General features: G+C 36.4%; 2 protein-coding genes across 5 annotated transcripts in view; one reads left to right on the top strand and one right to left on the bottom strand.

Annotated features, from left to right (window-relative positions):
• Positions 1–237: 237 nt before the first annotated feature.
• cd164 (CD164 molecule, sialomucin) lies at positions 238–15,588 on the bottom strand. The gene is made up of 6 exons (XM_079887283.1): positions 15,405–15,588; positions 13,258–13,329; positions 4,361–4,432; positions 4,120–4,188; positions 3,575–3,643; positions 238–3,486 (listed from the first exon to the last, which is right to left on the bottom strand). Exons 1-6 carry the CDS (start codon positions 15,478–15,480, stop codon positions 3,323–3,325), a joined length of 522 nt encoding a protein of 173 aa, XP_079743409.1. The 5' UTR covers positions 15,481–15,588; the 3' UTR covers positions 238–3,322.
• Positions 15,589–20,073: 4,485 nt separating this feature from the next.
• Positions 20,074–24,131, top strand: part of grm1a (glutamate receptor, metabotropic 1a) — a 30,372-nt gene continuing 26,314 nt past the window's right edge. For 2 of the 4 annotated variants that reach the window (XM_079887261.1, XM_079887264.1), the window contains exons 1-2: positions 20,074–20,164; positions 21,683–22,536. In XM_079887261.1, coding sequence (XP_079743387.1) covers positions 21,801–22,536 — 736 coding nt within the window. In that variant the 5' untranslated portion in view covers positions 20,074–20,164; positions 21,683–21,800. Of the gene's footprint in view, positions 20,165–21,679; positions 22,537–24,131 lie in introns of all 4 variants that reach the window. The other 2 variants (XM_079887262.1, XM_079887263.1) reach the window with 2 other exon arrangements.

Genomic DNA, 24,131 nt, shown 5'->3' on the forward strand with positions numbered 1-24,131 from the left:
TCCAGAGAAATAAAACCAACATAATAGAGCATAAAACAATTAAGGCAGACTTTCTGGAAACAGACAAAAAAAGTCATCAACAAGAGTGTTATGTGGGGCGTGTGCAGTGATTTATGAAAAGCAAATGCACTACTGAACAATAGGCCAAAGTAATTACAGTTATTAAAAAAAAAAAGGCATTAACTCTTTGTAATTAGATAACTAAATGTTGGCTCAGGCAAGATGCAATACTCCACATTTCTCTCATTAACTACTCACAACTTCAATAATCTTAACCTTCACTCTAAAACGCTCAAAGTCTCTGAGTAGATAGTAATCTTCATTTAATCTTAAATTATTAAGGCACTTTTTCCTCAAAAGGTGCAGAAAGGAATGCAACACTAGCTCAGGGAGCGATGGTAAAATATGGCATTGTTATGGTTGTTTCTATTGAAATCTGATGCATGCACACAAACATAATGGCATAAGAAAACAAGGCCACAGACTCATTAAAGTTAGGATGAATTCTCTGAGTGTGCGAAAGGATTTGAGTCGTTTATCTATAAACATTAGCATCCTTCATGGAGCTCTGGATATGGATCTAAAATGGACAGTTCACCCAAAAATTTTCAATTATCATAATTTTCTCACACTCACATCATTCCAAACCTGTACGACTGTATTGTTCAGTGAACAAATTATATTCTGAAGAATGTTTTAAGTGTTTTGTCCATACAATGACCTTTTCTACTAAAGAAAGAAATACATACAGGTTTGAAATGACGTGAAGGTACAAAAATTTATATTTTACTCAATTATATATATATAGTGACAATTGTTATTTTTTGTGTGTACTATCCCTTTAAATCCATACATGTAATATGCCCTTTACAGCCCTTTGCATGCGCAGCTAAAATCCATTTGCAATCAAGTGGGATCTTTGGATGTAGCCTGATGCTATACACACACACAATACTGTGATGAGTTGTGTAATTATGTATTTATGTAACCAGTGTTTTTAATTTGGCAAAGCTGAAGTGAAATGGCAAACAGTAGGATTGTATCTGACTACACAACAGGCAAGATGAAGCTTGTGAAGCATTATAGCAGCTTTTCAGTGACTCATGCTAAAATAGACACCTTTGGCATTTAAGCACCGTGATACAGTATGACAACGCATAAGCAATTAGAGTGGTTCAATAAAGAGTGAGGCCTTAACAGTCATCTTTTGAGAAACATGCAGTTAACACAATGCTGGCAATCGAACATTTCGACGTTGGGATGTCAGGGAAGCAGATGAAACTAAAGCACGCACCAAACAAATCTATTCATTTCTGCCATTACAATATTTGCAACCCAAATAACATGAATCACTTCCTAAACCAACCACATTACGACTCGTAGAGGAAGTTATTAGCAGCAAGCTAATCAAGGTTATTACATTTCAAAATTTAGAATAATGCAATAAAAAAAACAGGCCCTAGGCCTATACACGTACCAGCGCAATAGCCAGACAAATGCATTTAAGAACAGAGTACTAAACGAAATATGCTGAAGAAGGCAGTCAATTCTGCATTTAAAACAAATCTACTCAAGCTCAATTTTTATATTCCAGAAATCAAACCCAAGCATTAAATCATGAGTCTGACACGGCTCTAATCTAAGTGTCCATCAAAATCTGCAAATGAAAGTAGCAAAAGAAAACATATCCTGAATGCACTTTTCTAGGGCACAATTCAAGGGTTTTTAACACAAATGCTCCTAAAAAAAAACATCAGGCTCTGTGTACAACCTCAGTTTAAGACATTTCAGTGCCTTATATAAAATTATATTGATTTCATTTTAAGGTCAAAGAGTTCAGATTATGTACAAATATCAATCTACTTTTGAATGGGAGTACTAGAATCTGACTTGATATTTCTGTGCAAGCAAGAAATGACCCTTGAGAACTGGGAGAAGCTTTAGGGAAACATAACATTAATCCATAATTAAACCTTTTAATTATCTACTCTGTATAATATAGCGATCAGTCCAGCTGGCAGACACTAGATCTACTTCATCGACACAAGCACGCATGCGTGTCCATAAACACACCGACATACAGGCAGACACACTAACACACAGCCTGGCCTCGACGGCGGCCCACCAAGAACGCATTCACACTTTTAAGGCTTACTTTTAAGGCAGCAAGCCACTGCCTCCACCTAAAGGCACTTTGACTCGACTGTTAATCATTCTGAATGGGATCCTCGATACTCTGCCCTCACAGTGTGCCTCGTTTCGTTCTCATGTCCGGCAGAATGTTATAATTCTAATAACTCATTTCATCTGTTAAGTAGAACTGGATTGGCTGAGCCTCTATTGTTTCAAAGCCCCATAAATTTACAACTTAAAATGGCCTATACGCTGGTAAGTCCACCACAATGATCCCCAATGAGGTCATGGGATGTTAACTAAGGGTATATAACGCATCTCTCTGACATTACCTAGCACTACACTGTCAAAATTGGGGGGGAAAGGGGAGCGAGATGCCAGGTTTAACTAGTTTTGAGAACGGATGTCTCTAACTGTAGATAGTTAAAGCTGGGGAATGTAATTTATTGCAAACACTTTGGCTCTCTTGGTTGGTATGAATGAGATCAATGGCCAAAAAAAGTGTTTTAAAAACAAACACCATAACACAGGCAGTCACAAACCAAAAGAGTATGTGATGAAAATGCAGAACAGGTTTGATTTGAAGAAAGGTGGGGCATTCATTCACTCCTGAAATATACAGATATTATTTTTGCACTTGGTGAAGATGACTGGGGAGAAAACTAAAAAGTCATGGCAACTGTATAAAACACTGTTTTAGTGAAGAGACCTGACCATAGTGAAATTAACACTGGAAATGGGGGAAGTATTGCCACAGGCATGATGAGAAGATCCGGCTCATGCCCCTTCTCAGGGGAAACACCAAGACATTGAGGAGACGAATCACTGTGTGGTCATCAAAAATGAAATAATTGAAACATTTAAAGATATAACTTAATTTTTTAAAGTTGTTGTTGTTCATGAACGCAGCAGGACACATTTTTGCACACCCCATAATTCCACAGCTCAAAAAAAAAGTGTGTGTGAATTTGTGTTAACGAATTGAGTGCTTGTGAGAGCTCTAACATAAATGAATTCACTAAAGCTCCAATCACAGGCATCAAATGTCAAATATCAGGCTAAACATGGGGGAATCACAAGAGTGTTTAAGAAATATCATAGAATCTGTGTGTACTGCTCTCTCTCTCTCTCTTTTGGGGTTGGAGTGTAGGTTTTGTGGTGCCGTGTGGTGCCTCCAGGTGGCAGAGAGTTACAGGGTGTGGTAGTTGCGATCCTTGGATTTGCAGAACTTGTAAAGGAAAAAGATGACAGCTTGAAGGCCAAGGACTAACACAATTCCCCCGATGAAACTGGCGGCATCAAATGTGGACGTCTTAGATGGAGAAGTTGTAGGTGACGCGGTGGTTGTACTGTCTGTGGAAAAAATACAAATTTTCAGTCAAACCTGACAGGGTGAAGAAGCGTCTCACTCTCTAAGAGGTGCAGAGAGAGCTGTACTTACTAGCGGCCGTCCCGTTTGAAGTCGGAGCTGAAGTGTAGGTGATTGTTGAGGAAGTGATTATCGTGGTAGCTAAACAGAACAAAAGTGCTGTTCAGATTCATTTTTGTATTGTATCAGTAAACAATAAAAATGCCAATACATCACATTTTTCAGACCGCTCTTTGTTATAAGCTGATGTGGGTGTATTTTCTTTTTAAATGCGCTTTAAAGTCATTGTGAGACAGATACACATGATAAAATGCTCTATTTGAGTGTTTGTTTAGGCCTGTATCTATATTAACATGTAGTAAAGGAGGTATCATAGCTTCTTTCATAGTGTATAAGGGCCCTGAATCATTGAGATGTAAGTGGGCTTTAATTTATATTAAATCAATGAATTACTTCTAAATCAATGAATTGTTATCTGTCATTCTATTTTATGGCTCTATATTTATATTGTATTTAAATGTGCTCTTTGAATAAAATTGACATTGGGCTTTGAATTAGGTAGTTATGTGTTGTGAGGTGCGTATGAATGCAAATGATGCGAGTGTGGAAGGTCGTACCATTGGTAGTGTTCATGGGGGTGGTGGTGGGGATGGGGGTGGTGATCACTGTCGCGTTCGGCGTTGGTGCTGCAGTCCAGAGAAAACAATCATCATCCAAACATACAATTGGTCAAGTCACAGAACATTCATATCATAGCTAATGAGCCAATTGCTTATGTTTTGGAGTTGATGAATGCTACAACCAAGCACTATTTTAGTTATTATAAGAACAAGCTTGAGACAGTGGGACAGGACTTACCTGTGCAGCTCACACTGGTGCAGTTCTCAGCACTGCCATTAACGCATTTACCTTCGGTTTTACCGCCATCAACTGAAATGCAGTGGAGACAAAAATAAAAACAAACTAAACAAACAAGACCAAATAACATCACTGTGCATTTTAACTGCAAGAAAGAGAAATTTGATACTCAAATATGGGCATCTAAATATCAACTGGTTGACTGAAATATTTTAGCTGCACTAATTCAAATTGCAAAAGTTCTTCAACAAATGGCATTTTGTTTTATTATTTGCGGTGTTGTAATGTTGACTCAAATAATCCTTGTACACTGGGGCCGGTTTCGCAAAGATAGCTTTGACTATGGCTTAGATATAGTAGATAGTCAGACTTCAGATAGACATCAAAATCAGACCGTTGCACAAAGCACTTAAGACTCTGACTATCTTAAGTAGGACTACACTGCAATGCATTCTGGGTAAAATAAGACACTTTTCAAAACAAAAAACATGGATCGAGTAAGCGCATTCAACCGTGTTTGTTGGAGGAATATAACAGTTACAAGGACATTTTACTTGGGAAATTTAGCGGAAATTATGAGCCATTTTCCCTTTTTTTTTAGTTTGTAATGTAACTGATTGTTACTGCTGGTTGCCAAGGTAACAGATTCTTAGACCTAAGTTAGCCTGGGGGTAAGGTGTCTAATTTTTTTTGGTCTAAATTAAGTCAAGTCTTTATTTTTGTGAAACAATCTAACTTGCATTAGACTAGTCTACGAGTAAATGTTTATGGAAGCTTGTTTCCGCCACTGAATAATAAATAAATAATAATAATTGCGACTTTTTAATCTCACAATTATGACTTTTTTTCTCACAATTGCGAGATATGAAGTCAGAATTGTGAGAAATAAAGTCGCAATTGCGAGATATAGTCGCAATTCTGAGAAATAGTCACAATTGCGAGATATAAAGTCAGAATTACATGATATAAAGTCGCAATTGAGTGTTATAAAGTCAGAATTGTGAGATATAAACTATTCTGAGGTAAAAAACAAAAAAAAAAGTATTTTTTTCCCTTAGAATTGGACTTTATATCTCACAATTGTGAGTTTATATCTCACAATTCTGAGAAAAGATGTCAGAATTGCGAGATATAAACTCGCAATTATATGTTATAAAGTCAGAATTGCGTGATATAAAGTTGCAATTGCGAGAAAAAAAGTCAGAATTCTGACTTTATTTCACGCAATTGTGACTATTTCACGCAATTGTGACTTTATATCTCGCAATTCTGACTTTATAACATGCAATTGCGACTTTATTTCACGCAATTCTGACTTTATATCTCACAATTCTGAGAAATAAAGTCAGAATTGCGAGATGTAAACTCGCAATTGTGAGATAAAAAGTCGCAATTATCTTTTAAAATGTTTTATTTTGTGGCGGAAACAAGCTTCCATAAATGTTAGACTTTTCTAAAACTATAGACCGGTCTAAAATAGCTTTGTGAAACCAGCCACTGGAGGTGGAGAACTTGTTATAAAAAGCAGCAAGACATACCACATTGTTTAATTCAACACTATGAATAAAAAATAAAAAAACGGGAGAAAAAAAAATGCAGAAAGAACTGGAGTGATTGCATCGATTTTTCGATACACCTAACATTCCATCAGATAAAGAATAAAGTCACATAAACAGTCCCATGACTTATAAAAGGTTATTGGTCCAGAAATAATGAGGAGGAACTGGCAGTATGTCACACTCAAATAAGAAAGAGATAAAGAGAGAGTAGGAGGAATCAAGGAAGATTTTCCAGAAACTTCTGTGTCACAATCAGCTGGTTTCCATTTACCTCCTCCGTCACACATGAGTCGCATTGTATGACAGACAGCTCAGCACTCGAATTCCTACTGATAGCAATAACTCAATTTTTACACATTGTTTCGAAATCCACTTTAATGACACATGTTTGTCATTGACTTAAGTTCAGAAAGCCCTGTCACAATGGACTCATTGACTAACTCATTCACTCACAGATAATGTGTCCTTAAAATGCAAACACTGTCACACCAAAATCATGTATTATATTATACTTAAAATTATTTAGAAATAAAATACTTAAATGTAGAACCATTTCAAATCACAAGAAATAAATAAAAACATTGGATTTGTTTATATTATATTATAAGCCATATTGTTCCGAATATAAGAAAACCCTGATTATTAGACGATGACGACCCTTTTTCAAGATGTATCTTTCGGAAAAAGGCTTTTTGAACACCAAATATTGTCTTCTATAAAGAAAATGCTTTTATTTGAAAACTGCATATTATTTGTATTTTAATTTTTGTATTGAAACTATGGTAAATACTGGTAAAATGTACCAACAATCACATTTAAAAATAAACACTTCATGGCATACCATAAAAATAACCCGTAGTTATCATTTGATGACTGATTTCTCCCCTTTTTTTATGTACAGTGACAGAAAAACATCTGCATTACCTATCTGATCCAGGGGATATTCATGTTTTCTCCTTACGCTGATCACATAGTACTGAAAAGACAGCAGTTTCTCTAAAGTCGGAGGGCAAGCGCTGGGCAAGACTTGTAATGAATTAGCATTACGCTGCATCAAAGCGGCCGCTTCGAAGACACTGACAGGCAAGTGTGTCAGTACGTAGCAGAAATTAGTTGCTTTTAGGACGGCGGTAAGCTTTTCTTTGACTATTAGCATTTTTAAAGGGATAGTTCACTTTGAAATTAAATTTTGGTATGCTTTATCTTACCTCAAGGGCATCCAAGATGTAGGTGTCTTTTTTTCCGCAGTAGTTTCAATTTTGATATTTTTAGGTCAAACCGTTCTTGTCTGTCAGTCATTTAATGCAGGTCTATGGTCACTGTCTCAAAGAGCATGCACAGAGTCGAAATTAAAACAATTCCCCATCGTCCAAATAAAACAATTCCCCATCGTCCAAATTAAACAATTCCCCATCGTAAGTACACATTGATGGCCTAAGACACGAAATGAGCGGTTTTGTGTGAGAAAACGAACAGTATTTATATTGTTTTTACCTCTTGTAACACAGCCACGTCCAAGTGATCTGTATGCAGACTGGTGCATAGATATATACTCTAGATGTCGCCTTGGCTACGGCAGTACTTAACGAATGCACACGTCACACAGCAGGATGCGCGCGCGCACCCGTGGCTGTGTTACAAGAGGTAAAAACTATATAAATACTGTTCGTTTTCTCACACAAACCGCTCGTTTCGTGTCTTAGGCCATCAATGTGTACTTACGATGGGGAATTGTTTAATTTGGACGATGGGGAATTGTTTTAATTTGGACTCTGTGCATGCTCTTTGAGACAGTGACCACAGACCTGCATGAAATGACTGACAGACAAGAACGGTTTGACCTAAAATATCAAAATTGAAACTACTGCGGAAAAAAAGACACCTACATCTTGGATGCCCTTGAGGTAAGATAAAACATAACAAAATTTTATTTCAAAGAGAACTATCCCTTTAAGACTGTCTTTTTGGGCTCGCCATCTTCTAACATTACACTCAGACACACAGTATATCTGGGCTGCTTAATTAGAGTTGTTTGATGCGTTTATTAGTCCTGGGGGGCACACTTGTTTTACACGTATTTGACGCTCCCTTTTGTTGTGGTGTATTATTGAAATGTAAGAGTCTAGACCCTGAATATAAGACGACTCATTTTTTCAAATGTATTTCCAAATAAAAAGCACCGTCTTACATTTGGAACAATATGGGTATATTATGTTATATTATATTAATGAAATAAACAAGTTCTCAAGTTAGGAAATAATCTTGTGTAGTCTCAAGGCCCGTTCACACCAAGGACGATAACGATAAAGATAAAATTCTAAAAATCGTTCTCCATATTAAAGAATAACAGAGTTCACACCACAACTATAACGATAAAGATATGAGGAACGATATCGTTGGGATCACTTTCAGAACGATTTTTTTCCAGCTGTCAAACGATAAAACACTGACAGCCAATCAGAATCCACTCTAATTTAAAGGTCTCGCGCATTTAAAATGGATCTGGATCATGTGCTTAGCTGGCGCGCGTGCTTAGAATAAAAAGACCGTTATCGGTCGTTGGTGTGGACGCATATATAGTTATCTTTATAGTTATCGTGCTTGGTGTGAACGGGCCTTTAGTCTAGGCCAGTATAAAAGATTTTGGTTGTTGCTACAACTTGCTATTGTGTGACTGTATATTGAGTTTGAGGAGTCAAGCGTAACAGCCTTCTCTTTCAGTATGTGTCCTTGACCGTCACGGACTTTTGAGTATTTTATGTCAAAAGAAGCGCTTCTCGGTGAGAACCGAGCCCCAAGAAAAAGCTTTAACAGTTGTGTTAAACTATAGCTCAGTGTATGAAGTGCGTACATTGTTTCCTTTATGCCTCAAGACAGCATACACAGAGAAAGAAATGTCACATGCTTTTGTGAAAGGTACAACTCTCATGTTGAAATTCCACTATGACAACACATCAAGATGCTTTCAATTCCTTGCTTTCTGAATAAGTGCTTGACTAGCAAAAATGTCCTTACATTCCACACTGCTTCCCAGCCCTCAGCAGTTTGCATGGACAGCAAACCAAACTCAGCTACCCGGCTCAAGTAATGATTGAAGGGAAATGCATACATGTTCATTACTTTAAAAGGACTGCACTGGCACTTTCTGGAGCAATCAGTTGAATGAATATGATGTCAATCAGCCCGCTTTTACTGGTTTTCACAGATTAGACTGCAAAACCTGCTGTTGAGATTCTACTCTTAGCAGACCAGTGAACATCTGTGTCTCAGTCCACATGTGCCAATGAGAAGCACCACATACTTTACTGGAAAGATATATCGCATGAAAACTTCCACAAGTTTAATTAGTAAAATAACTTAGATAGACCCAAACTATCTTTTATGACAGATACAGGCTATTTTAGGTTTAAGAGTCTAATAACTGATATGAAAAATACATGCAGTAAACTTAAAGGGATAGTACACCCAAAAATAAAAATTCTGCAATCATTTACTCACTCATTGCTATCAGCCTTCCGGTTTACATCAGAGCGGCTCAGTCTTTAACTGCTTTTAAATCTTTTAAAACCATTTTTTTTTCTTTAGCTTTTAAATTCATTGTGAGTTTTTGTCATGAATGTGTGGTTTGTCCTTGTTCTTTATCTTGTGTATTGCTAAGCACTTTGGTCAGCCTTGTTTGCTGTTTTTAAATGTACAACTGTAAAAAGTGAATAGTTGGATCAACTTAAAAAAATTACTTCAATTGGTAACACCTAAAGAAATTAAGTTCTCAACTTAAATTATCACTTTTTTCACGATAAAACGTGATAATTTAAGTTGAGAAAACTTAATTTCTTTAGGTGTTACCAATTGAAGTAATTTTTTTAAGTTGATCCAACTATTCACTTTTTACAGTGAGAACACATGATATGTACTGGTATTATGCAGTTATAAACATCAATAATTATAAAAGAACAACAAAATTATTATTATTATTATAAAAGACTGTTTCAACAACCTGTAAGATGAGTGAATGAAACACTACATGTAGTCTAAGTGTGTGATTTTGGTGAGTTTATATAGAGCATGCTATTAAGTTATGATTATGTCAGATAACATCAGCAAAACAGGTATTAATGTTTAACATAGTGAAACGTTTCAATATTTGTTGTGCAAACACTGCCTTCCAGTTCGTCTCACCTTCCTTCTACACCCACACAGAGTCATACGTCAATAATTCAAACGAGTATATTTACAGCTCATGTCGCAACACATAGATTTTAGCCTGAACATTGTTTCAAACAGGCCTCTAGAAACCATGGCTTTGTGGAAACGCCCTCAAAACGAAAAAAGTCCTGTCCTAAAATTTGCAAACCTATTTTGAATTATCTACAGAACCAGTACACACTAGTTTGCGCTACAGTAGGAAAGACCCAGATATTTCCAGTCAGTTGTTTGACTGAATTGAGTGTAAACCGATAGCATCGTCTCTAGGGAGCCGATACCACAATGCTAATGCTACCGTCTTTGTTCTGGGGGAGGTGCGGTTACAGACACTACACCTGCTCGGGCACGTCAGACCACTTCTCTTTGCGGTCAAGCATAGTCTCACACTTTGAGACACATTACAGTCTCACGGATTGTGGAGAATGACAGCTGACTTTTAATTTAAGCTTGAGAACAAAGCCTGTGAAAGTGAACCTTCAAGGAAGTGGTTTATAACCATGTTGTTGCAAGCAGTGTAATATAAATTCTGTTTAACTATTAACCTAATTTATATTACCTTTACTTTACCAAGGGAAAGAAAATCACATTGAGATTACAATCTCTTTTACAAGTGAGCCCTGGCCAAGAAGGCAGCATATAGAGAATACACTTTAATATTCAACAAGTTTAACAGACAACAAGTAACAAACAGACAGGAATGCACAGGAATATTAAAAATAAAAACAGAAAATTACATTTTAAAACAATCGCAAACATGTTGATAAATTTGATTTTGATCAAGTATCAAGTAGGAATTGAAGTCAGTATGTGAAATAAAAACCTGCAGTTTTAGCTGATTTTTCCATGAAGTTGGAGCACTATAACTAAAAGCAGTTTTGCCAAACTCTGTTTTAGTTTGTGGAACATCATACATACTGTATCTACTTGATCTTAGATTGTATTCTGATCTACTAGGTGCTAAGAGTGTAGTTAAATATGAAGGAGAGTGTCCAGTTATTGATTTGCACACAAAGGTCAACCAATAATTGAGCCTTCTTGTGTTAAGTGAGGGCCAACCAACCATTTCATATAATACACAGAGGACTTTGCATGCATTATAAATCTTAATGCTGAATGATACAAAGATTTCAACAGGGTCTTTGTGGAGTGTGTGTTAAACACATCTCCATAGTCTAAAACCGGCAAAAAGGCAGATTCAACCAGCTTTTTCTTGCCTTTCTGTGTGAAGCAAGAACTGTTTCTAAAGTAAAAACCCAGCTTTAATTTCAATTTAGTGAGTAACTGTTTAATATGCAAATTAAAAGACATGTGACAAATCACAGATTTGAAAAAGTGGAAAAAAGGGTTCTTTCCCCCCCAGATTTTTGCATGAATTGTCATTTACTGTAATACAAACCTCTGGCTCTGTACTGCAATTTTTAACAGAATACTATGCATCATGTATAATAGCAAACAATAAAAACCTATCAATCACAGTCTCTGCCTATTTTAAATGGTTTACCACGAATCTTAGAATAGCCAAGGATCTTTTAAAGTTATCTGGTAGCAGGTATCTCTCCTACTATGTCAGGGCTTGACAGTGCGAATGTTTCATTCGCATTTGCGACTAAAATGTAAAAATGAACTGTAAAATGTATTTAGGAGCATGCATGAGTGACTTAAATATCTTAAATGGTATAACAAACGTCTTGTCATTTTTAGATGTTTTCAATTTGGTTATGGAAAAACAACGACACAGCCTAGTGTGATTATTAAACTTTAAAAGGCGATTATTTAATTGAATAAATAACACTGATGAAAAGCATGGATGCGCTGAATGAAAATGACCTTCACTTTCTGAAAGCTGATGGAACGGCAGAAAATGTAAATAGTGAAATAGAGCTAAAGCATGTTGTACTAAAGTGAATTCAGTTGAATTATTTTTACGTCTAATTGTATTGGCGTTTACTCGGTTGAATTATGTTTCTGTTAAACAAAGTATTTGAGTTGTGTTTACGATGAAAATTGAGTTGAAGACATGTAAAGTCTATTTAGTCAAACACAAATTAGATGACTTCAAATACCAATGGCTAACAATGAACAGTTGTATTTTTATTAATTAACGTTAACAAAGAATAATAACTACTGTTTCAAGCTATTGCTCATTTTAATAATTGCTCAATTAGTAAAAATAGTTTGAAGCAATAATATTTAAAGTACCTTGTGTTCTCCTTATAATGTCTCTTTATATTTCACATTATTGAGCTAAAACACATTTGAAAAATTTGCATTGCGCCCCTAAAGTTTGTGCTCCTAAATGTTTCAACTTATGAGCACATGTGCTCCTTGGGGGAAAAAGCAAGCATCAAGTCCTGTATGTCAAAGCAAACTCAAATCTGTGCAAATTTATTCAACAAAAATGGCGAAAAGTTCAAGATCATTAATGTCTTTAAAGCCCTCATTTAATTTGATTTGAAACAATATATGAAATATATTTCATTATTACTCAATCATTTCTGTTGCAATTTTAATTTTCCAATCCTTTCATCCATGATACGGCCATCTTTCTGCTTACTTTCTCTCCTGTTTTTTTTTCCCCCTGAAGAGCCTTGAGTGCCATAGCAACAGTGTGTGCGTTTCATTAGTATATTTACTCTCTCTGATTCATTTCACGTCATCCATTAGCAAAGCGTCATGGAGAAGGCCTCCAGGGATTAAAGGGCAGTTACTTCAGGTTCACACTGACCGAAGCCAGCATTAATCACTGAATGAACTGCCAAACACTGGTTTTCATTTATTATCTGTACGCCATATCAGGAACACTTTAGACAGTCACATGGTCTGTGTTTAGATTAATTTAAGAGCAGACCTACTAATAAATTCTGGGAACTACAGGTTATGCTTAGAATTTTCTCAATGTAATGGGAAAAAAAATAAGGATTTCCATTAACATGAGCAAACTGGTTTATTTATTTATCCCACTTATGAAGAAATATTTAATAGGAAACATCATATATGTAATTATATACCCAAAATGTTCAAGAAGAGGTTGCTTAATCATGGTATAATCATGGCTTGTCTGCATTTGACTGTTTTCAGGTCAGTTAATTGTTGTCATGTGAGTTTTGAATTTGACATGGAGGAGGGACTGACCTGTGCAGTTCATCCACTGGCAAGTCGCATTTTCACATGCTTCACAAGATGCCAATGGACCACAGACATCATCTGCAAAAGAAACAAACCAATAAATAACATATCTTGCAAGCCAAACAACATAGCATTGAGATTTACAACAATCATATCATAATCAAGCAATTAATTATATGATTAATAGTTCCATAATCAAGGAACACATTGGCCCATCTGATACAGGTTTACTCCATTGTTGAGCTAGATTTGCTGTCAGAGTTATCTCTTGGCCTTTAACCCTGAAAACAAGGAAAACTATGTAACCACAATTCATTCAGTAATCCATTTTCCAAGTCTCTAGGTGAAAGATGACAGAACAATTCTAACAATATGCCAATCTAGAATATTCTCTGCTTGTGAATTGACACATTTAATCTTAAATAGTGTAGATGAGGAGTAGCTGAACAGAAAAACTGGGAAGAGGACCAATGAGTCTTGTGATCAAGTGAATATGATCTGACGTCTTTGGCAAAACCCAAACAAAGGTTGTTTAAAACCCAAGTGACACACTTAAAGTCACAGTGAAATGGAAGTAACAGACAGATCTTTTCTTCTGTATTGTGACGTACATCCGCGTGTATTAATCAAAAAAGAAAAAAATTAGGTTGGGGACTTGGTTCTGTGTATCGGTTGTTGACTGACTTTTGAGATGTGAGCATTGCAATCAAAAGTGAAGGCAGATAAACATAAACTTGCAAGACTAAAATGAATGGAGAAGTCCTGCATACTTCACCGGAATATTAAGTTATGACATTTTGATGAAACACTGTCCATGCCTATGTCTTTGTCCCAACAGAGAGAGAGAGAGAGAGAGAGAGGGAGGGAGAGGGAGAGAGAGAGGGAGAGGGAGAGGGAGAGAGGTGAAGACAGAATTCTCTGGTTTATTTTACAGCCCAACATGTGATTCTCTGGATAAATATAGATCCTCAAATTGCAGTAGAGCTAAATGGAAGCAAAACCACAAGATAGCAAAATAGAAAACCATAATGTATTTAATTACGTTACATAACAGCGATCATTTTGTGTGACAGATTAAAAGAGACTAATAATCGTTTCAGTTATGGAAAAAAACGGTTACACTTTATTTTAAGGTGTCATTGTTACGGTGTAATTATATGTATAAGTACTGAGTAATATTAATTAATTACATGTATTTACTATAGGGATAGGGTAGGGTTAGGATTTGGTTGAGCGTTAGTTACATGTAATTATGCATAATTAGCTGTTATTACTATGGTAAGTACATGTAACATATGTAACAAGGACACTGTAAAATAAAGTGTTACCGAAAAAACTATACTATTTTGAGTTCGGTAACGTTAGAGCAAAATCGAAAACAAATAAAGAAAACAGAAATATTTTAAAAAGCCTAAATATTTAAGTTACTTTGAGGAAAAAGTGCATCAACCGCGTTTAAGAACAATTAATTTAAAAAAAATAAAGGCAAAGTTTTGTTTTTAAATTCGCTTAACGGTTACGGCCGTCGAGCGTTCACACTTCCGCCGGTATGGAAGACACCGTAGTTTCCTGTAACGTTACTACGCCACTACTGAATCTACAGCGCGAAACATACATTACGACCAATATATTACAAATATAAAAAATATATAATATATATATAGAAGTCGATTCTAAGTCAAAATCATTCAGAGCGACCGGAGAAGTTTAACTTAATTCCTGAATAAATTAATTACTCTAAGGAATCGGTTATTTTTAGTGTAATAAAACATGCAGACCTATGTAGTCAGATTACCGCGCGAATGACTCTTATAAATCAGTACTTTAAAATGTAAACATAGTTTTTAATTGATTTCTAGTATTGTTTTATCAGTTCTGTTGAAATCTGAAATGACCTCGACATTTGGCAACTGACTGACGAGGGCAGTTGATGCAATAAGAACTGAATCATTACCCAATATTTATTCCTCAAAAGTATTGAAACAACCGTTAATGATATCGTTATAAAACCGGAATCGCCACCACACCTAACGTTAATTAAAATCACAGTTTAGGTGTAGCCGATGGCGTGACAGACAGACTGTTTTGGTTTGCGACGTAACAACAGGACACGCTGTTTTCACTGTTACATTAAAGATGGTAAATTTACTCACCCGTCACAGATTCCTGTCCTGTCATTGATCCCAATAGGGCTAGTAATAATGTCACGAAGAAAAGTCTCCAAACCATGGTGTCTAATTGGTTTATTCTTAGTCCTTGTTCGGGCGTTCAGCTCGAGCTGTCTGCAGTTTCACTGTAGTGCCGTGTGGATGTGGCTGGCTGCACTTCCTGCTTTCAAGATCACGTGACTGGATCTTCTTGTCATCATTGGATGGGAAATGCGGCTTGAAAGCGTGTGGCAAACACTAGTTGTCCTGCAGGGGGCGCTCGGGGGCTCACAACGCTGCAAAATCAAAATCTCAGGAACTTTTGTGTTTGATTGGCGCCATTTGTGTTTTTCATCGTTTAAAGCTGTTAGTTACTAGAACTGGTACCTGACATTGAAACAGAAACCTGCACAGACAGTCACTATAAAATACGTTTAATAATAGTAATCAACAAATAAACCGTGATTGACTCATCCTAACAGGCGCTGAGAAAAGTAACATGTACCACGTGACAGCGCAGCGCCGCTTTAACAGCAATCTAGACGATATTTACACCGTGGACATTTAATTGAATTTAAATGGGGAAATAAACACTGAAAAGTAAAAATATGAAGAATATAATTTATATCTCATCGTATTTAAGGTTAGCGTTTGGGCCGCTAAGCCCCGCCTGTTTCAGACATCTTTTCCTTCTGATATAGCCATTCCATTCGCCACGTGTTTCCCTCACACTTCCAGGAAATGTTGCCAGCGCCCAAATCAAAACCTTGAATTTTATTTATTAGTAATAATAAGGATGTTTTATCCTCAGCACTGCACTGACTGAAAGGGATATACAACAACAGAATACTGAGCTCAGACAGCTCCTGCATCTTTATACACCCTCCAAGGTGACTGAGTGTGTGTTACATGATGTTAAGTTTCAGTTTGGCTGTTAGCTTCAAATCATCTAACTTGATTCCTCCTGATAGGCTAGTGCTGAGACAGAGACCCCCAGTTCACCATGTGATATAACTTGAGCTTGAACATTTAAATTGTAGTGTAGAAATGCATATTTTCCATCATATAAATGCAAATAGTATTTTTTTAAACTGATTTTATTTTTTCCAAGATATGAGTAAGAAATAAATCATTTTCAACACAAGAATCTGAAGATGTTATGTTATGTTATGAAGAATTAATGCGTTGCGTGGATTGCAAAGGTAACGAGACTTGGGCAGTTTTGTTACCACTTTTCAACACTAGATGGGGATGTTTCAGAATTAAATACAGAAAAAGCGCTGTATGCGTGTAATCCACAATATAAGTGACGTGTTAAGGGCTGGGAAATGATTAATCGCGATTAATCGCATCCAAAATAAAAGTTTGTGTTCACATAATATTTATGTGTGTACTGTGCATAATTATTTTGTATATATAAATACACACACATGCAAGTAAATATTTAAGAAAAATTTGTTATTGATATATAAAATATTTATATTTATTTATAATACAAATTATATATAATATATATATAGTATATTTAAGCAAATATTTCTTAAATATATACATGCATGTGTGTGTATTTATATATATACAAAATAATTATGCACAGTACACACACAAATATTATGTGAACACAAACTTTTATTTTGGATGCGATTAATCGCGATTAATCATTTCCCAGTAATTATTCGTTTTGATTTATGGGCTATTATTCAATAATTCCATAAGTTAGATGTAGGCCTACATCTCAGACATCGTTGCTATCCATTAAAACCTATATAGGCTAATTGATTGAAATAGGCTAATTCAGATTGAATTCATAGTGTTGCTATTGTGGCATATATTCAATTAAAAATAAGAAATATTTGAAAGAGGCCCTGAAAGAGGATGTGACGGTCACTAGAGGCCAGAGGTGCCAAGCGTCCCTACGGAAGCTCATTGGAAAACCGAAGTCAGTCAAGTTTAGCAGCGCGCGTAATCGGAATTGTGTCGGTCGCGTTTACCCTGCTCTCCACTGTGGTCATGTGTGTGAGCACCATTTATTTGAAATCACTTTGACAACAAGTGCATATTTTTTTCCAGCTGAAGAACATGACGCAGGGTTTACTGTAACAACTTAAAACCTATCCTATTTGTTATCCATACTGAAATGATATGTTCTCAACACTGCGTTTAAAATTTTATGTTGACGTTTTGGGATGAAATAAAACATTTTAACTTGATAAATGTGAGCAGGGTATGGACTGCAAAACTAAGCTAGTCAGTCTTTTCCCAATTTTATCACGTGGCACAACTTGCTGTGCAAAAAAAAAAAAACTGTTTTAAAAAACCTAACGTTCATAAACGTTGGACACTGCTTTATTAGCGAAAATAATCGGAAACACTGTTTAAATTAGCTCACAATCCTCCACGGAATTTCATAAACAAGCTTCAAGTGAGTTCAAGTGGGTTTGTTCCAAAACCCAAGAACCGAAGAGAGATTTCCAGCTCCATCCACACACACACACACACATATGCAGTATTTATGCAGTAGGCCTAGATATAAAAATAAATCTTAACTGGCGAAACCCTGCGTGCAATATTTTTGTTTAGCTTATTAATAATTCATAGAGCGAAGTACAAAATGATTTTACCTCATGAACCTTTCCCAGCCCTCCTAACAAAATGCCGGTGATTAATTAGAAAACGCCATCTAGAGCTGTCACTGATTTTTGAGACATGGGGCAACAACTTTACATAGAACTTTACCTGTCTTTACTTTTTAAAAAGGTAGATTAATCAGAGAATGTACCTTTAACCTTAAAACCACATGTCCACGTACCACCACTCAATACTTTAAATATGTGATAGGCCAATGCATTCATTACTGGCCCATCTATGGAGTGTTAGGCAAGAAAAAGCAAATTTTGTGAGATATAGAAGCAGGTGAACATATGTTAATCCAAAATAATATCATATAATCTATTTTATGCCAGTAGCCTACTCAAAAAAAGGTATTAAATAATGTATAATTTGTTGAAACAGTTTACTATGCTTTGACATTCCACCTACAGGCAACAATCGCTGAAATATCCCATACAAGTAATGATTAACATTGGTCTAAATTGCTAATGTACAGAGCAAACACAACAGTAAATGATTAATTTTGTTTTAGGATTATTACTTGGCAGATAACTGTTGCTATGCTGCCACCCAGTGGACGAGTCCATTAAAATCTGTGAAATCTGTTGATGTGAAACCATCTAAACCTTTAAAATATTTTCTGCAAGTGTTTAGAACACGTTTTATTTGTTAAAAAAAGGCTAATAATTACATAACCTTTATATAACATGGCAAAAAAAATAAAGAATACTATTATGCAATATTATTCACGAATGTAAAAGTCATCTAAAAAGTATGAGGATAAGATCAACAATGAAATGGAAAAGTCTACCTTTATTTCACTCTAAATGTATTGTATTGTAATATCAACCTTCCATCACCAGAGAGCAGCATTGTAATAAATATTGAACAGCATGACGTTGGCAGAATGTCATTAATTAGACTTTGTCAAGTCCAGAAACGAAGAGTCGTTCTGTCAGCAGGTGGCGCTGTATACTTCCACATGCTATTCACCCTCATACTGCTTTTAGAGAATAGAGAACTGCTGCTAGTGGAGAGATTCGATACATATCCAGCCAATTATGCTACTTCACATAAGATTCATATCAGCATATGTATTTCTAGTGTTTAATATGTTATCTAGTGTTAAATAATGTCAAGTCACCTTTATTTATATAGCCTAGCACTTTATACTCTACAGATTGTTTCAAAGAAGCTTAACAGGAGTAAACAGGGAGACAATGATTCAATGATGCAAACAGAGTTCAGTTAAAAAGCAAAGAGTGTCATTGTTCAGCTGAGGACAGTTCAGTGTGAATTCAATTCTATTGATTTCCGTTGTTCATCCTTTGCTGCCTCCATTGCAAGCTTCATTCATCTTAATCTTTCATTTTGTTACATATGTGCCAATAAAATAACACACTTTTAGGCTATACAGATTTCAACCCAATTAAAAAAAACGAATTTGAGTGGTTTTCTTCCACACCCCTATACCTCTTTTTCCACTATGCCAAAACTTTCTTTAGTCATTTTAAACTACCTCGCTAAAAACCTGTCTAAGATGGTTTGCTGGTTTAAACCTGCTTTAAACTGGTTTAAGATGGTCTCTCAGCCTGACCATGCTGGCTTTACCTGTTCGATCTTAATAGTAGCCTACGTATTCCTTATAGAATTATGTTCATTAATATGTCTGTTTTTAAATGCAAGTTTTTCAGTAAAAAAAAAAAAAAAAAGTTAATTACAAATTAGTCCGAGCTTTTAATTTCACCTAGCGACGCGCGCGAACAGAAATCGCGTTCGATTGAGGATGTAACCATAGCAACAGAATCCTGCTCGAACGTTTTCCGTTCTGATACATCGACAAATCATAATTACAGACATCCTTTATTACTTTGTAAACTTATTAAATATGTATAGATAGGTATAACAAGTTTTTCACACAAAAAAAAATAGTTTGGTTATAATTATTTAGGCTCGGTTAGGCTGTCAGTCAATCCACACTGTACGTGCCATATGATATTTACATCACTGAGAGAGAGAGAGAGAGAGAGAGAGAGAGAGAGAGAGAGAGAGAGAGAGGGGAGATCCACTGGCTGGGATGCAGACTGATAACTGAAGTATATCATCAGTGCAGCAGCTGTCTCAGAAGGAGGTGAGGCGATATCTCATTGACTCAGGTGCGTAGCGATCGAATTCCTGTGCAGATGTGTCCGTTGTTGTTTGTATTTCCTGGTAACTGCAGGTACAGACAGATGTGCGGCAATGTCACTAATGCGAGTACAGGAGGCATTGCATCGTAATTATATCTCATTTGTCATTGAGTGCAATCGATTAAGCCATTAATGCTTATGCACGCTGAATGAAAACGATAGAACAACGAATCTGAATGTATGGCATAAGACATCTATCTTTGCGATGATGAGTGATATTGGCACAATAGTTGTTTTTAGGCTTCTATTTGTTCGCTTTCTCTGGATTTATACTCAAATTAAGATGTTGGTGAGATGAGGGCAATTCAATTAATCTCGTTCTGTATGAAAATAAGTCTTGCATATAGTCGCATTGAGTTTTAAGGGGGCACAGGGTATCCTAGGTTTGTGTGCAAACACATTGCATCCAGTAGTTGTGCTTTGACTAAAGGCGCGTCTTAGTTTCATTCATTGTCATGGTCATACGGTTGTCTGCGCTGTCCGCGGTGCTGAAACCGCCCAAACTTGCCCCTGCAAGGACGTGAAAGACGACAACCTCGTCAATAAAACTTGCTCATTCTGTGGTTATATGTTTCTTTTTCTTTAATTTGACATGTGAGTCTCTCGTTCGCAGTTATTTTGCAAAGACTGAACGTAAGTTTGCCTTCATAGGAAAACTTCATTGGCAAGGCGTGTGTTGTATATTATTCCTATATTTGTCTTGCCACTTAACTAACGAGTTTGTAAATCTACAGTTCATCCCTAAACTGTGTAATTTTATGTCACTAGGGTGTTGTTGTTTCAGCCTACCCCACTAGGTGAGCTCTAACAACAACCGAAAACATGTATTTTAAATTGTGTACGTATTTATTGTGGTGATCAAATGTACAAACAATTGTTATATCACCCCCCATTTGAATTAAAATAGTATAATCTATAGGAAATATTTTTATTCAAAACTGCACATAAAATTATACAACAGATATAACATTGGCTAACGACTTTAAAAGCATGACAGACACTTAGTTGCACCAGAAATAAGTTGCAAAGTTTTACAACACTTAGACATGTTTTTTTCTAGTTTTAGACTGATGAAAAGCTTGTGTGGATGTTCTGTATCAGATTAAACAAGAGAACTGCTGATTCAGATGTACTGTCATTTATCATCAATATGATCACAAATGAACTAAATAGGCATGATCTTTTTCTGTTTAGCGCATTATATTTGTCTTATAAATCGTTTATATTTTATTTTGAGTTTTATAACTGCCATCTCAGCATTTAGGGAAGTGATTTCACCCATGTAACTCATTTTTAATTGGTTAAACTGTTACAACACACCCTGATTTACAGCACTCCCTTTCGACATCAGTGTTAAATTATCACTCTCTTGCATTACTTTATGCATGCTTTTTTTTTTTTTAAAATAGATGCATATTACATTAATGGGTTGTAATAGATGCACTTGTTCCCCCTAACTAACTCTGTGTTGTGTTTTCTCAGCAGGTGTCAGGCCGCATTAATGTTGTCTCACGTGCGCATCACGGTTGCTTAATTGAATCTGGGACTGCAGAGAAACGAGCACCGCTGGCACGAGCAGCTCGCACGCTATGCCCGTCACACAATGTGGAACATGGCACGCTTGAAGATGCCCCGTGTCTCGTGCGAACACTTCCCACTGTTCATGTGTCTGCTTCTACCGACACTCTTATCTCACGCGCTTGGGAACATCTACAAGCGCTCGGTGGTCCCGCGCGCGGCGGCCCGGTCTGTCGCCCGCATGGATGGCGACGTGATCATCGGTGCGCTCTTCTCCGTGCACCACCAGCCGTCCGCCGAACGTGTGGCCGATAGAAAATGCGGGGATGTGCGAGAGCAGTACGGCATTCAACGGGTGGAGGCGATGTTCTATACGCTGGACCGTATCAACTCCGACAAGAACCTGCTGCCCAACATCACCCTGGGCTGCGAGATCAGGGACTCGTGCTGGCACTCATCCGTTGCTCTGGAGCAAAGCATCGAGTTCATTCGAGACTCTCTCATTTCCATTCGGGACGACAAAGACGGATCTAAGTGGTGCATCGACGGGACGCCTTCCAACCAGCCTCCTCCCAGTAAGAAGCCCATCGCTGGAGTCATAGGTCCGGGCTCCAGCTCGGTGGCCATCCAGGTGCAGAATCTCCTCCAGCTGTTTAACATCCCCCAGATTGCTTATTCGGCCACCAGCATAGACCTGAGCGATAAAACCCTCTTCAAATACTTCCTCCGTGTCGTGCCCTCTGACACGCTGCAGGCGCGCGCCATGCTCGACATTGTCCAACACTACAACTGGACTTACGTGTCTGCGGTGCACACAGAGGGTAAGTCACTGGCGAAACCTGCCGTTCTCACTAGTCCTCTAGCTATGAGACATTTCAAACAACTTTTCAAAATATTGTAAATGTAAGAATACAGGTAAACTATCTCTCATTTCAATACTGTAACACATTTTGTTTGCCTGTTTTTTTTTTTTTTTTTGTTTTTTTTGTTGTTGCTATTTTACTAAAACTTAACACATTTTTGTGCTAAACCTATGTAAATTCATAAATTAATGCGAGCAGGTGTAATTAATGCGAAAAGTAGCACTTTTCTGTTTGTTGTTACACTTAAAAAAACCTCTGTAACTTAATGTAGTTTACAACTCATCCCAAAAACTGTGTAAATGAATGCACAGTACATTCTGTACAATCTGCCTCTTTAATGGATGGGTTGTCAATGGAAAACAAAGGCATTTTAATTTTTGTGTATTATTCTGTGGTAATAAAAATTAAAAAAAATTAAAAATTCAATATCCCATTTTATTTTAAGCATTTTAAAATAAACAGAAAATAAAATTGGTAACAAATATAGAAATACATAGGTTAAGATAAGATGACAGACAGTGTGTTGTGCAAATGTATAGCCCAATATGTGCAATAACCGTGGGTCCCTCCCCATGATGGTCAGCCATGATATTCAAAGCATCAAAGACATCAAAGCTGGTGTGGATGTTACATGTCAAAATTGATCACGATCACAAATCAAACTATAAACCACACATTTTATTGCATAATCTTATAACTTCTGCTGTCACTTTGGTGGTCAAAGTGGGCTGTGGTATGATGGTGATTTAGCTCAGTTCTAATGGGTTTGACTCCATGTTACTTACAACCCTCTCTATTTTCCTCTACTTTGAATAAATGTGATCAAAATTAGATTAGAAGGAGGTTTTGTAAGTCTGGTTTTGAATATAAATACATGAACATTTTACTATATGATTTAAGTGTTAACTTTTTCAATTAAGTCAAAACAATTGGGAAAAGCTGCATTTGAATATAATGAGTGCACCACTCTTTAAATGTACCTAAATGGTAATTCACTTCCATTAGAGTTGTAGTGCAAGTGGACCAAAGACCTTTTTATTATTTGCATATGGAAGCATGCTTTAATTTCTCCATACATAATGAGGGTAATAATGTATTCTCCCCTTTCCGCCTACAACACACACACATTTTTTTGTTGCTGCCTCTAGCATTGTTATGTGTATCATTTTCAATTCAGTTGATTTGTTTATAAAATGTCCAGAGGTGGAAGGCTTGTCTGTTAAACCACACACTGAGATGAGTAATGTATAGGTCTAATCACTTTTTGTTTTCTTTTATGCTGATAGTGTTTTAATTATGTTTCTCAGCTGGAATTAAAAGTAAATAAGTCAGACAGACCTTGGTTTATATTCTTTATATATCTGTGAAAAAAATTAATAAATCATTTTTAGATTTCTGTCAGCAAACTTCAGTGAACAAAAACCAAACCAAAATATTATTGAAGTTCTGATGCATGCCAGGTCGTAATGTGATACTAGTTGAATTTTTGTTAGTGATGTCCTCCTGGTTTCTTATTAATAGGCTATGACATGTCTGCCTACTTCTTACAAGTT

The sequence above is a fragment of the Squalius cephalus genome, assembly GCF_949319135.1.
Source record: "Squalius cephalus genome assembly, chromosome: 12".
NCBI lineage: Eukaryota > Metazoa > Chordata > Actinopteri > Cypriniformes > Leuciscidae > Squalius > Squalius cephalus.

Coding starts and splice junctions, on each gene's coding strand:
- cd164 (XM_079887283.1), bottom strand. CDS start 15,480: ATGGTTTGGAGACTTTTCTTCGTGACATTATTACTAGCCCTATTGGGA. Junction 13,330..15,404: donor AGGACAGGAATCTGTGACGG/GTGAGTAAATTT, acceptor TTTCTTTTGCAG/ATGATGTCTGTGGTCCATTG. Junction 4,189..4,360: donor CACCAGTGTGAGCTGCACAG/GTAAGTCCTGTC, acceptor TCTGGACTGCAG/CACCAACGCCGAACGCGACA.